At 44.3% G+C, this 13,232-nt stretch overlaps 1 protein-coding gene across 1 annotated transcript; it reads left to right on the top strand.

Annotated features, from left to right (window-relative positions):
• The first annotated feature begins 7,865 nt into the window (after nucleotides 1-7,865).
• On the top strand, nucleotides 7,866-8,756 carry LOC136050501 (ankyrin repeat domain-containing protein 9-like). Its single transcript, XM_065739407.1, has one exon. The coding sequence runs from the start codon at nucleotides 7,866-7,868 to the stop codon at nucleotides 8,754-8,756; it is 891 nt and encodes a 296-aa protein (XP_065595479.1).
• Nucleotides 8,757-13,232: the final 4,476 nt, after the last annotated feature.

The following is a 13,232-nucleotide window of genomic DNA, read 5'->3' as shown; positions in this document are numbered from 1 at the left end:
CTTATAAATAAAAGTGATACTTAATCCTCGAAAACATTTTTTACATTTTTCACACTTCGAATGTATACAGATATAGACATTCTCTAATAGTGACGGGCACTTTCCTGCTCCTTGCTCCCTTGGCTTCCTTTGGCTTTAGCGTGACAGGGACTGACGCTGTTGTTTACTGAATACGACTGAATGTTCCATGCCCAAGTACAAATGAGTGTTCATTATATGATACAACTTTCTTCCAAAGCCATACTTTTGTAATTTTGGTTTCTCTTTTTTAGGGAAAAAATCTTCCATGTAATTGTACATACATTACTCATTGCATGATTAAAGAGAAACAGATCGCAATGTGTGCTGGGAATAATATATATATATATACACACATATATATATGCCCCAATATAATGGCTTTGAAAATTATTAAATTTGACTGTACTACCATAATAAACTTGCAGGATAATCTTGATGTGTCTTTTATTAGACAGTTGGTCAAAAGTACTGCCAGCTGCTTTTGCTTTGGTCCATTCTGGTGTTTGATGACTCCAAAGTGACTGCTGAGCTATGTCCTCCAAATTGTGATCAGAAGAACATAATATTTTCCAGGCTTGCAATATCTAGCTGTGCTGACAGAGGATGGCCCAAGTGATGAAGTGAACCTACGTTCCACAGACCTGCTGCTGCAAGGCGGAGCTGAATCAGAAGAGGCTCCCTAGGGGTGAATGGTAATTGCTCTTGTAGATTTTCATTCTTTAGGCTTGAACTCAGCTCACATGTTCCCTGACAGCTCTGCTGAGGCTGACCACCAGGACATTAGTGAGTGGCTCTGGCAGCTGATGGACAGATGAACTGATAGATCCATCTAAGCCAGATTCATCTAGCTACCAGTCTTTTTACAACTGCACTTAGTTGCAGCCCACACAGCAGCAAGCAGTAAGACAGGTATTTTAAAAGAGAGAAATATAAAGTATATATTCTCTTGTGCTGGGGAAGCGTTTTCAGAATCACACAATGCAATGACTGTAGTCCTGCCCACACCTCAGTTACCTCTCTGGTTGAGTTACCCCAGGCAGAGAAGTCTGATGCATTCCACACAAGCCAGCAGCTGTCTGGCCTTCTGGGAGCACACATTGCATTTTGCTACACCACCACCTCATCATGATGATGAATATACCTCATCATGATGATGAATATACCTCATCATGGTATTTTACCAGTATAGTAGTTCTTTTCACTATAGACTCGAAGACCAGGATTTGAAGAATATAGCAGAGCATACAAAGTCTTGAAATCCTTATTCAAGATAGATCTGTCTCTGGTATTGGGACAAACAAAAGTTGGACAACCTTTCCTACTTTGTATCAAAACTGTCCAGATGAAGAACATTAATCAGGTTTTGTTTAAATTATACTCGACATAATAATTAGGCCCTCTTCATGAAAGAAGTACTTATAGGCTCTCAATCAGTATCGTTATGATGGTCCCGCTGAAGCAACTGCTGTCACAGTAAGATTGAAGGGAAAATCTAGATGAGATTTTAGAGCATCTCCTGATTCTGAAGCTTTCACTGAAGCAGAAAATGAGCAACTATAGGACAAAAATTACTGTTTCACTGCCTGGAATGTGTTAAATGGTGACACTATAAGCAGACTCTTTTCCTGAGTTTACAGGTCTTAGATGCTGTTTTCTGCTGCGATGCATATATTTCCAGACACTAAACTTCCCACCAATATAGCTGATTGCTCAATCAGATCTTTTTTCTAGGTGGTAGAACTGAGCTTCAGTGATAGCTGTTGGCTTTGGCTTATTTCTGTACTGGTAGGCATGGCGCAGAAGCCCTGCATGGTGACAGACTGGGATAAAATTATATTCTGTGCATAAACTGAGATTTGAGGAAAAGAGAAGTGATAGGAAGAGCTTTGCTTAAGTGAAATTTCTGTTTAAAGATGTGTTACGCAAGCACTCAGAAATCCACTTGCTTACTCAGATCTGCTGAACCTCAAGGCAAGGTAAGCAACCCAAACTGGGATCAGGGAGGACAAGGAGATTTTTCCTACTAAAATATCCATCTGTCTTTCACAGTTACCAAATTGTATAAGTAGATTTGTGCATTGTGCTCTTTGGAAAACATGAACTAGTTTTTAAAACGTCTCACACATCTTTTCACTTAACATCAATGAAAACATAAGGTACAAACCTAGACCTACACACAGCCCTTTTTAGACCCCTCTTATGAGTATTTAGCTTTAGAAAGCCCCATCCACCGTGGCATGAGCCACTGCCTCCATTGCTCCATTAACCCCAGAGGCAAAATCCTCTCTTTCCCTGCTTACCGGCTGCCAAAGCTGCAGTGTGGTCAGTAAAATCACTGTCATCCTTACATCTGCGCAAATGCTACCGATGATTATGACTTATTTGTTTGTTTGTTTCTTTGTTTGTGCATGCATGTATGTATACATGTATGTATGCATGCATGTATACATTTTCGCGCCATGCAAAATCAAAGCAGAGACGGCGCAAAATGGCGTCGGAGCGGCCACAAGATGGCGTCGCGAGCCCGGCCCTTCTCTCAGCGGCCCCCGGGACTCGGAGGTGGTGCCACGTTTGGACGCTGTATCCGAAGCAAATGCCAATGAGCAAATCTAAAAGTTGCAGAGTTAGTCGTTTTTTCCACTCCTCTCCCCATCTGAAATGGTTGGTTTGTGCTTTACATGTGATTGTAACACTGCTGGCTCTGTACTTCCATACTACACTTGCTCAGGGGTGGGGTCCTCAGCCGGGCAGGGCTCTTATTTGACCCATAGGGTATTATAACGAAAGGAGTTCAGCTAAGGATGCACGGATACGGGTTGCCCATTTCCTAGAATCATAGTGGTTTGGGTTGGAAGGGACCCAAAGACCTCCCAGCCATGTGCAGGGCTGACCCCAGCAGCTCAGGCTGCCCAGGGCCCATCCAACGTGGCCTTGGGCACCTCCAGGGATGGGGCACCTGCAGCTCTGGGCAGCAGTGCCAGGTCCTCACTACCCTCTGAGTAAAGGATTTCTTCCTAACATCTAACCTAAATCTCCCCTCTTTTAGTTTAAAGCGATTCCCCCTTGTCCTATCAGTATCAGACTGTGTAAAAAGTCAAGCTCCCTCCTGTTTGTAAGCTGTCCTCAAATACTGGTGGTCTCCCTGGAGTCTTCTCTTCTCTGGCCTAAACATACCCAGCTTTCTCAGCATACCTCCAGAGGAGAGGTGCTCCAGTCTGCTGAGCATCTTCATGGTCTCCTCTGGACGTGCTCCAGCAGTTCCACATCTTTCTTGGGCTGGCAGCCCCAGGCCAGGACACAGTACTCCATCTGGAGCCTTATGAAGGCAGAGTAGAGGGGGACAATCACCTCTCCCTGCTGAGACAATCTCCTCTTTGGTTGCAGCCCAGGATACCATTGGCTTTCAGTGCTGCAAGTGAACACTGCTGGCTTATGTTCAGCTTTTTGTCATCAGAACCCCCTAGTCCTTCTCGGCAGGGCCGCTCTCAATGAGTTCTTCTCCTATTCCATATACATATCTGGAGTTGCCCTGACTCAGGTGCAGTACTTTGCAGTTGGCCTTGTTGAACCTCATTTCTTCCTCTCTGAACAGAAGGCTGGTGGGACACTGGCAGGATATGAAGAAAAACATTTCCACTCTGGCAGAAGCTTTGTAGAAGGACAGGGAGGTTACCTGTGTGCATGCTTAACTGTTGTTGAAAGAAAAAGTACTGCTGAGGAGGCTGATACCCATCAGGAACAAGGAAAGGTATTGTCAAAGATGTATTTATTTGTGTTTCTGGCACATTTGATTAAATCTCAAATGGTTCCCTAGACAGTGGGAGCAAGCTGTATTGCTGACAGCTAACAAAAATCAGTATAGCTTTCTGGAGCTGTAGCCCTCTGGTCTGAGGGTCTAACTCTTTATTTCCACTTCTGTCTGCCTCCAACCTAATCAGAAAACCTTCCAAACCAATAACAACAACAACAGCAAAAATCAGCTTTATATGCAAAGCCTAGAATAAAACATCTGTATACATCTCAGAAGACTTCACAACAGCCTGTTTTATTAGTATCTCTAAAATAACTTTTCTTTCCTGACTAATTCAGCCAGAAGCGCTCAGATAATCCTCATAGGACTGTTATGTGTATTTCCAATTAAGCAATTTATAAGCACTGGCTGCAAAGAGCTTTTTGTTCTTAAGAAAATTATTTCTTCATCAATGTCATAAACGCTCAGAGTCCAATCTGAGTTTTTAGAATATTTTATTATAATCAAAAGGTGAAAAGCAATAAGCAAGCAGCGCTGGGTGTGCCGGGGAGTCTCGCTCCACCAACGACACACCGCAAAGAAAGAAAGAATACCTATTTAAAAGTATAGTTCATACATATTCATCACATTCCAAACTCTGATTTATAGAGAGGATTACACTTAAGGGTTGATTTTGATGTAAATCTTCAAACCTTGAAGGGGAAGAGCCCCTCACTGGTATTTTGTTAGGAGGGGTAGCGATAAGCTTAACACAGCTGGTCCAACAGATAAATCAGTAAGGGAGTAGCACCTTTGGCGCCATGTGGTCCTTTTCCAGGGATTAGCTTCCCCAAGCTAAGTACCCCGAAAAAGGGCCACTGGCCCCATCTCTTGGTGCATTCCAGGCTAATCTTCCAAGGTCTGTGTTAGTTTCACCCCTTGGTGTGAGGAATACGCTTTTTGTTACACAAGACTGGTGTTTGTAATGTAGATAAAGTTCTATCCTTCCATGTCTCACAAGGACATTTTACTCCTTTAAGTAACTTTGTATACCAATTGGAATTAATGCCAGTCTGAAAGTATTGGGTCAGCAGCTTTGACTTTTTATCTTTGACACGAATCACCTTTACATGTTTCACATCAAGAACAAAACAAGTCTTTTTTTACTCCTGCTGTATCTGAAAGCCCTTGTGCCCCCTTCACATATGGTTTAAGTACTGAGTTATGTAGAAGGAGATTAATCATCTTGTATCCCAACAAGCAGGCAAGACATGGCAGCTGGGTCAGCCTCACAGGGAATAGGCTTTTCTGTGTTTGTTTTCAGAGAGAAGTCAGGCAGACAGACACTTACTTTCAAGCTACTGCCTTTGCCAGAGGCAACCCACACAGTCTGGTCTGCAAATGGGGCCCTCAGTTCCCTTTAGAAGGGAGCCACCCACTACGATCACCTTCCTTTCTTTCTCAGTAGCAGCAGTCTCAATGCACGGAGGTGACTGCCTTGCCATTGGTGACCTCCTGCGGGAATCTTCCTGCACTTCACCCCTTATCACCTCTTCAACTTCCAATGCTGCAAATCTATTGCTTAGGGGTATCTGGGGACACTGGGGAGGCAGAGGGGGAGATCGCCCACGGCACCGAGCAGGGACTCTCTGCCAGCCCTCCCTATCCCTCAGATATCCCCCTTCTGCCCTACGGGGACAGGTCAGGGAGTCCACCACCAACTGCGGGGGATCTCCCTGGTGCCTTTCTCTCTGGCACTCTAGGGAGTTACTCCACCAGTCAATCTCCCGCTCACAGTCCCTGATGGCCCTCAGTCTCTCAACCGCCTCTTTCAATTCAACCACCATGTTAAGCAGATCTTCCACCTGCTCACACCTTGCACAGGAGAACTGCTTAGCACCCTCATCTAGTAGTAGCAGGCTCTGGCACTCCTTGCAACCAGAGACCTGTGTAGCCACACTTCTAGGCAGACCTTCTGTCTGGGTCGCCACAGCCTTCTTAAGGCAAGCCCTCTGTCTTGTAGAGACCGTGGCACAAAAAAAATAAAAGCAAAGAAACGAAAAAATTGGAAGTAAATAAATAAATAATAGTTTATAATAATATATAGATAGATATGAATTGTAATGCGATACTTCGCTGCCCTCCCTGAGCCCTTCAGGGATATACCCCTTCAGCCCTATTCAGCGGAGGGGTGAGGGCGAGGACGCTGAAACCGTGGCAACGCCTATGCCTCGTTAGCGCCTCGTTAACCTCTCGCGAGAACAGCCGTTGGGACTCGCTGCTCTCACTCGGTTCCGGAGAGACTGGAACCTCCGGAGAACCGACGCTGTACTTCAATCAGCCGCTGCAGCTCCAGCTGTGCCGACTTCAGTGCAGTTGATTATGAGTACTAATAATGATTTTTCGGGATCAAGTGCTTAGATTTTGGATATAGAAGCAGTAAGATATTATCTTTATGTGTCAGGTATGTTTCTCTTCTGGCCAGAAACAACATTTTGAGCTTAACACTATAAGAAGGTTCCCTAATAACTCAGAAGCACATTGTACTTCTCACAGAGTCACAATATAAAATCACTTTATGAGCCGAAATTGCCATCAAAACATGAAAAACGCATCTCCTCGTGAGAGAGCTAGAGAGTCTTTTGGTCTCAGCTAGAATGGCAAATGGTGTTCTGGGTAAAATCAGCTTTTTTTTTCTTTTTGACTTACCCTTCAAAATTTTTTCTTCTCCCTTGCACTTCCTTCCCTTATTCAAAACTGATTCTGCTCACCTTCCGCACTGCAGTTTGGCCAAGAAGGAAACCACAAAAAATATCTTAAGAGATGGGTGCATTATTTTTAACCACAGATCAAAATTCTAAGAATAAAACTTACAAACTCCTAATCTTCTTCTTCCTCAGTAAACCCTTCCAAGTTCATGTCTTCCATTTCTAATGGACCTATAACGTCTTACAGATATTATACTGTAAGAAAACTTAGAAGAGATGCACTGCCATCAAACATGTCATCGGCACCAGCTTTCCTAAACTACTGCAAAAATTAGGAGGTGTTTTGTTCATTTCTTTTCTATGCATTTAATTTTGGTCAGGTCCTTTTACCTCATCCTATAGTTAGCACCCCTCAAGCCTGTGGGCCTTGGTCATCTTACCAGGGCACCTCACAAGTCAGTTTGCTTAAGTCCATTTCCCCCTGTTATAACTCACTCTGACCCCAGACCTGGAACATTACATATGAGAGATACTTAGATCAAAGCTCTCCATCTGCCATTGTGGTTTGGCCATTAACCTTTTGTCTATGTACCTGCTGTGCAAAACAGAGGCACTTCAGACATTTCTTTGCTAAACAAAGGCAGGCATTTAAATTGAGCAATATGCTTTATGACTCCAGGCATGGTTACTCCACATCCTGTTTGACTCTTTTCTCTGCAGAGATTAATGTTGGGATCTTAAATATCACTAATGCCTTACAGACAATCCATTAACATCAGTGTCTCCTAATTGGCTAGCCATACCATTATTTATAAAACAGGGAGTCTTTGCTAATAGTACAGCTACCAATCCCTTGATTTCACGAGTATATAACCCTCTGTATTACCAACCATAGAGCATTTTATGCTGCAATATATATTTTTACTATTTAACGAGCTTTGTGTGTGAGCAACATGCAAAAAACATCTGAAAATTACTATCACACTTACTGTGATGTATGAGCCGATCTCGTTAGACATGAAATGCAGACAGAAAACTACCTCACCTCTCAAGCTAATTTTAGTCTCTCCCTGCCTTCTCTCTAGCTGCGTATGTATAAAATCACTTGCAGTCTGACAGCGTTCCAGTAGCCCACACCATACAGGGAGCAGGATACACGTACAAACCAGCAGCTTGCATGGCATGGGTTAACTGAGCCTGTGGGATTGTGCTTACCTAAACAAAACCACTGCAGTGAGGGGAAAAAACAATGAACGGGTGGAGATGATCAGCCCATGCATTCAAGCTAGTGCAGTCCGGGCAGCAATGACAGCCTGAAGGTTGCAGCAGCATCGAGATCTGCATTCCAAGTGCACAGATCGTACAGTCTGGAGAGATTTTGCGTGGAGCTCTTTATTTGCTGAGCCATGGCCAGCAACCAGGCCAGCATGCAGGATGATCAAAGCAGGCACTGCAAGTTCTTATCCTACATGTTCTACCAGGCTGTGAGAGATCATAAGCCTGTGTGGATGCTGGAAGACATGAGAACTATGGAGTATTTTTACTGGGAGGAGAATGCCAGCCTAAGAACATACTCACCTTCAGAAGCCCTTCTCTATGCAGTGGTGCATAACCACCTGCCTTACGCCCAGTATCTGCTGTCTCATTTTCCAGAGGAGGCTCTTAAGGTACCCGGAGAACACTTCTGCTATTGCCCATCCTCTGCTCCTCACTTGGCCATGGCAGTCACATATGACAGGAGAGATATCTTGGGGCTGATCATCAAAATTGCGCACAAGCTTCCCAGCTTAAACTCGTACATCAACAGGACTGGTTGCTTTCATCTGGAAGATGGGAAAACACCCCTGCACCTCGCCTGTGAGCTGCTGAGGTCAGAGATAGTCCTCATCCTCCTCGGCAACGGAGCTTCTCCCAGGATAGAGGACAGTAAAGGGCTTACCCCGCTGGACGTCATCCTGGAACAGATGTGGGACTCCAAAGTCAACATGGCAACAAAGAAGCTCTGCCTTGACTACCTCTTGCTCTTCATGCCCAACCCACAGTTTAAGATGCGGAAAGTTCCACGAGATCATCCAGAACACTGGAAAGCTTTGCTAGGGGAAGAGAAATTCAACAGCCTGGTGGGGAACACACCTGCTTCTTTATATCTGCAAGCTATGCAAACTATTCTCCAGACTCTGCCTCCATCTCACTTCCCTAAAAGCATCCAGGAACTACCTATACCTCAGGCACTAAAGCCCTTACCATCCTATGGCAAAAAGCAATCGACAAAAAATGTGGTAAATGTTTTTCCTTGACTTTATTCAGTGGGTCTTGGATTTTTAAAGGCAGTTTAGGGGATGTGGTCACCCACCCCTATGTGTATTTTATTGTGATTTTAATACTTATCTTGCTAGGCTATGCTGGAAAATCCAATATTTTGTGACAAGATGTTAAATGTCGGGGTTTTTATTTCTCATCAATTGCAGGCACGGCACTTTTAAAGGCAAAAGCCTTCCTTGTTTTCTATTACGTTGTGCATGTGAAGAGTTAACTGTAGCTGAGACTGCATTGTTTGCTTTTTTTTAGCTGTCAGCTGGTATCAGTGCATCTGAATTCCCAACATAACTGTATCCTGTGTAATGCACCTGGGTAAAAATGAACAACTTGCACACTAGGATTTTCAAAGGGTGTAACTATGGATCTGCGTTCTACCAGAGCTAGGAAAAATACCACCTTGTACGAACAGGGTTCAGACATCAGGTTTCCTTTCTAACAATGATCCAGCATCATTTATTAATAACCAAAAAGTCTGTGGCTGATATTACAGAGACGTAGAGGCAGCCCTATAGAGTACATGATTTTAACGAGTTACTTAGCATTGGGTCATAGCATGGAGTGTGTATGTTTAGATAAGACCACCAAGTGTGTATTCCTATGGAGAAATTGGGACAGGCAGAAGAAGTAATGGAAAACATCCTATCTCACTCAGGAGTGAGGGGGTTAAAGACAGCTCCAGCCCTTATGCCTCCACAAAGTTGTGCAATGGGGAGAGTACCATTTTCTTTGCTGTCCAGTAAAAAACTGCAAAAAGTAGCAGGGCTAGTGGCAGCCCTATCCTTCATGAGTGACGTTATCAGTGACCTGCGTTTTAGGGATGAATGTGTCTCCAAGAGAGATGTAGCTCACTAACTCGATTTAGCAGTGGGTCTCAGAGCCGCCTGTTTCCTCGTTACTCTAACCTGGGGTATGACATTGTGCATTACAAGTTTTCACTTGTTGTCAGAGTGTTTTTGTCACTCAAGTCCAGACAGAGGGCCTGCTTCTGAAAAAGATAAGTAGTTCCCATTGAATTCCCTGGGAACTGAAGGTAGTTTGTATGTTTGCAGTTTTCCTAGAGTAGGCTCTCTGTAGGGCTGGGGATGCCCTGCCCAGCCAGAGCCCTGTCTGTTCCAGGAGCTGCTCTTGCTCTCCTGGCCGTGCTCAGTGTCACCAGTGCAGTGGCAGAATCCCAGCTGGGGAATGTCTCTTATTTTGGACCAGATGTCCTTCTCTCTTTGTAAGTGTAACCCTCTGCTCCAATGAAGCGCTGTAACACATTTCCCCAGATCTGTTCTGAACAGCAGTGAATAAATAACTGATCTCTTTAAAGAAATGTGGTGCAAAATGCCATTTGACCCAAGCCCCAGTTTGAAAGGCTCTGGCTATGGAAGGATGTACACCAGACCTGTGCATTCAAATCTTGCTGCATGGTGAAGATCCCTCCACACATTATCTACTTGTGCCAGGACTGCTTTACCTGAGCTGCACCCTTTTGTATCAGCTCACAGAGCACTTCTGCATGGATTCTCTCTGCTTGGGGCACCACCAGTGTGTGTCAGGGTACTGATGGTGATGCAGGGCAAGGGGAAGATTTCTTGCATGCCTAGACAAGAGCCATCTGGAAGGTACTTTTGGAGACATGGGGACATTCCTCCCAGACACCTCTGTCCAGGTGCTGGGAAGCACTGCTGTGCCCGTGCCTGCTGTGCTGTGCTAGGTGATGATGCAGACTTGCTGGTGAGACAAAGAAAATGCCAGCCCAGCCCTAAGAGTGGTGAGCAGGCCAGAAAAGGGTTAACTCTCCTCCTGCAGTCCCACCTCCCCCATGGTGTCCTACTAGCCCTGTTCTCCTCATCCGAGTCTATTCTGCCTTGTGCAAGGGGGAGGGAGCAAATGGTGGCAGAGAAATTCAGGGTAAATCTTGGACAAGGTTTTTGTAGAGAGGCCGTGGCATGTGCTAGCAGGTGGAGGCTGTCACAGCTTCACAAAGCAAAGCAGAGCCAAAGGCAGATTTGCATAATAAGCAGTGGCTGAGCCCCTTGTGCCTTGGCAGCCCCCAGGAAGGCAGCGCTGGGGGCAGAAGACGAAGCAGGCACTGCTGCCTGAGGCTGCTGAGAGCAACTGTGCAGTGCTCTGCACCCCAGAGTGGGGCTGGGCCTGTCCCCAATAGCGATGCAATACCTCATCTCAGTGGGCGAGAGGCAGAGTAGGCTGGAGATGGATATTATTAGAATTGTAATTAGGCCCCAGGAGCAGATATGCCAGCAAAGGAGTGAAGGTAAATTATCAATCACTGGCTTGGTTGCATGAATGCTGTGTTGCTAATAATTTCAGAAAAGACAGGAGGGAGGGGAAGGTTGTTCATCTTACAAATTGAATGATGCAGGTAGGGATTCTTGGCATTACTGACACTGGCACTTTCTCATAAGGCAGAGGGCTGTGCCTGGGGAGCCAGAGCAAGCCAGTGGGAACAAGAGCATCTAAAATGGTGCAAGGATTATTTATTGGCTGTAATAGCCAGGGATCATCACGAAGGTCAGAGTTCAGGAATTTAGGCACTCTGGTGGCTTTGTAGCACACGTAATGCTTTGTGTGCATGCACAAGTTTACCCCCTCTCCGTTAACCAAGGCAGAGGATAAGAGCGTATCTTTGTCTGCCTAGAAGAAGACTGCTGGCTGTTCATTGGCCAGCATGTAAAAGCTTGGGTATTCTCAGACCAGCATCAGGCAGCTGTCCACACTGGAAAGATCATAGCAGAGCCCTGCCATTTCTGTTTCCCTGACCATTTTAACAGCCTCAGCCAGTCACCTACCTTCTGACCTTGATGTACAGTTCCACTGGGCTAGAATTTAGGGCATTAGTGCTCTGGTGCTTCTGCTACAAAACTTTTTGCATCACCTGTAGTGCCAAGAGCGCAGGATGTGTTGCCCCTCTGCAGGAGGATTTATCTTGCAGTGACCTGCCTGTTAGTTTGATATCCCATTTATCTTCCTACTCAGTACAGTGACATTACATTGGATACAGCCAAATCTACCTCAGCCCCATCTGCATTGATTTTCTTTTTATTTTTTCCAAGCCAGGTTATTAGCAAAAGTAAATTCTGTATCTTTCCCACTGTTCCTGCAACTGATTGTCAGCAGTCTTTAAAAATCCCTATATTTGCATGACAAATACATTAGTGACTTTGTTAATCAAAAAAGGTGCTAGGTGCTACATAGTGATGTTTACATTTTGCATATAAACATAGCGAGTAAGAGTAGCTAAGATCTTCATTTCAGAACTTGGCAAAAAGAGAAAAGGGAGAGGGTGCAGTCTGTGCTCATCTTTGGGTTACAGACTGGCTCTGCAGGTTAGAATTTTTAATTTCAGTCTTGAGAAGTAGCCCTGTAGAGATCTGACGTGTATATGTGTTTTCCTTCAGTATGATTGAGAGTCATTTCAGTGAGCTCTGTGGGTGACTTTGGGTGTGTGCGTGTGTCACGCATGTGTGTCTGTGTCTGCCCTCTTCTGGTAAAACTCATAACTAACAATACTTAAGACATCGTGTACTCAACAGTGACCAATGCCTTAAGAAAGCAGCCTTTCAATGAAATAAGTTTGTGCCCCAAGCTTTGTGCTGCTGTCAGGTAAGGATATTTCTTCTCTGGCAAAGAGGCAGCAGCTGTGCTTTTGAAACAGGCGTTTATCCCTAAGCACCAAGCACAAGGGCTTCTGCATTCCAGCAGTCATCCAGCGAAGGATTTGTGACAGTGGACACATTTTATTTCATTAAAATAAAGTATATTAAATGTGTATCTCCATCTTTTCTTTGGTCTGACAGCAAAATTTGGCCACCTATGACTTCTTAATCCTGTGCTTCTGTCTGTTTCTGCAGCACCATTAGGAGGGAGGACAGGCCAGAATCTGACCTCAGTTTCATCTCTTTACACCCGAAGTAACACTTTTTAAGTCAATTGCACCACTGCTGACGTTTGCCGGTATAAAATAAAACAGAATCTGTGCACGCATTCTTCAAGACTCCATTTACTCTGACTTCTGCTTATAAATAAAAGTGATACTTAATCCTCTAAAACATTTTTTACATTTTTCACACTTCGAATGTATACAGATATAGACATTCTCTAATAGTGACGGGCACTTTCCTGCTCCTTGCTCCCTTGGCTTCCTTTGGCTTTAGCGTGACAGGGACTGACGCTGTTGTTTACTGAATACGACTGAATGTTCCATGCCCGAGTACAAATGAATGTTCATTATATGATACAACTTTCTTACAAAGCCATACTTTTGTAATTTTGGTTTCTCTTTTTTAGGGAAAAAATCTTCCATGTAATTGTACATACATTACTCATTGCATGATTAAAGAGAAACAGATCGCAATGTGTGCTGGGAATAATATATATATATATACACACATATATATATGCCCCAATATAATGGCTTTGAAAATTATTAAATTTGACTGTACTACCAT

This window comes from Cyrtonyx montezumae, unplaced genomic scaffold (genome assembly GCF_038088225.1).
Source record: "Cyrtonyx montezumae isolate F1298 unplaced genomic scaffold, pur_monq_1.0 scaffold_24, whole genome shotgun sequence".
Lineage (NCBI taxonomy): Eukaryota > Metazoa > Chordata > Aves > Galliformes > Odontophoridae > Cyrtonyx > Cyrtonyx montezumae.
Note: the sequence above shows the minus strand (reverse complement) of the source record. Positions and strands in the feature narration are given on the sequence as shown.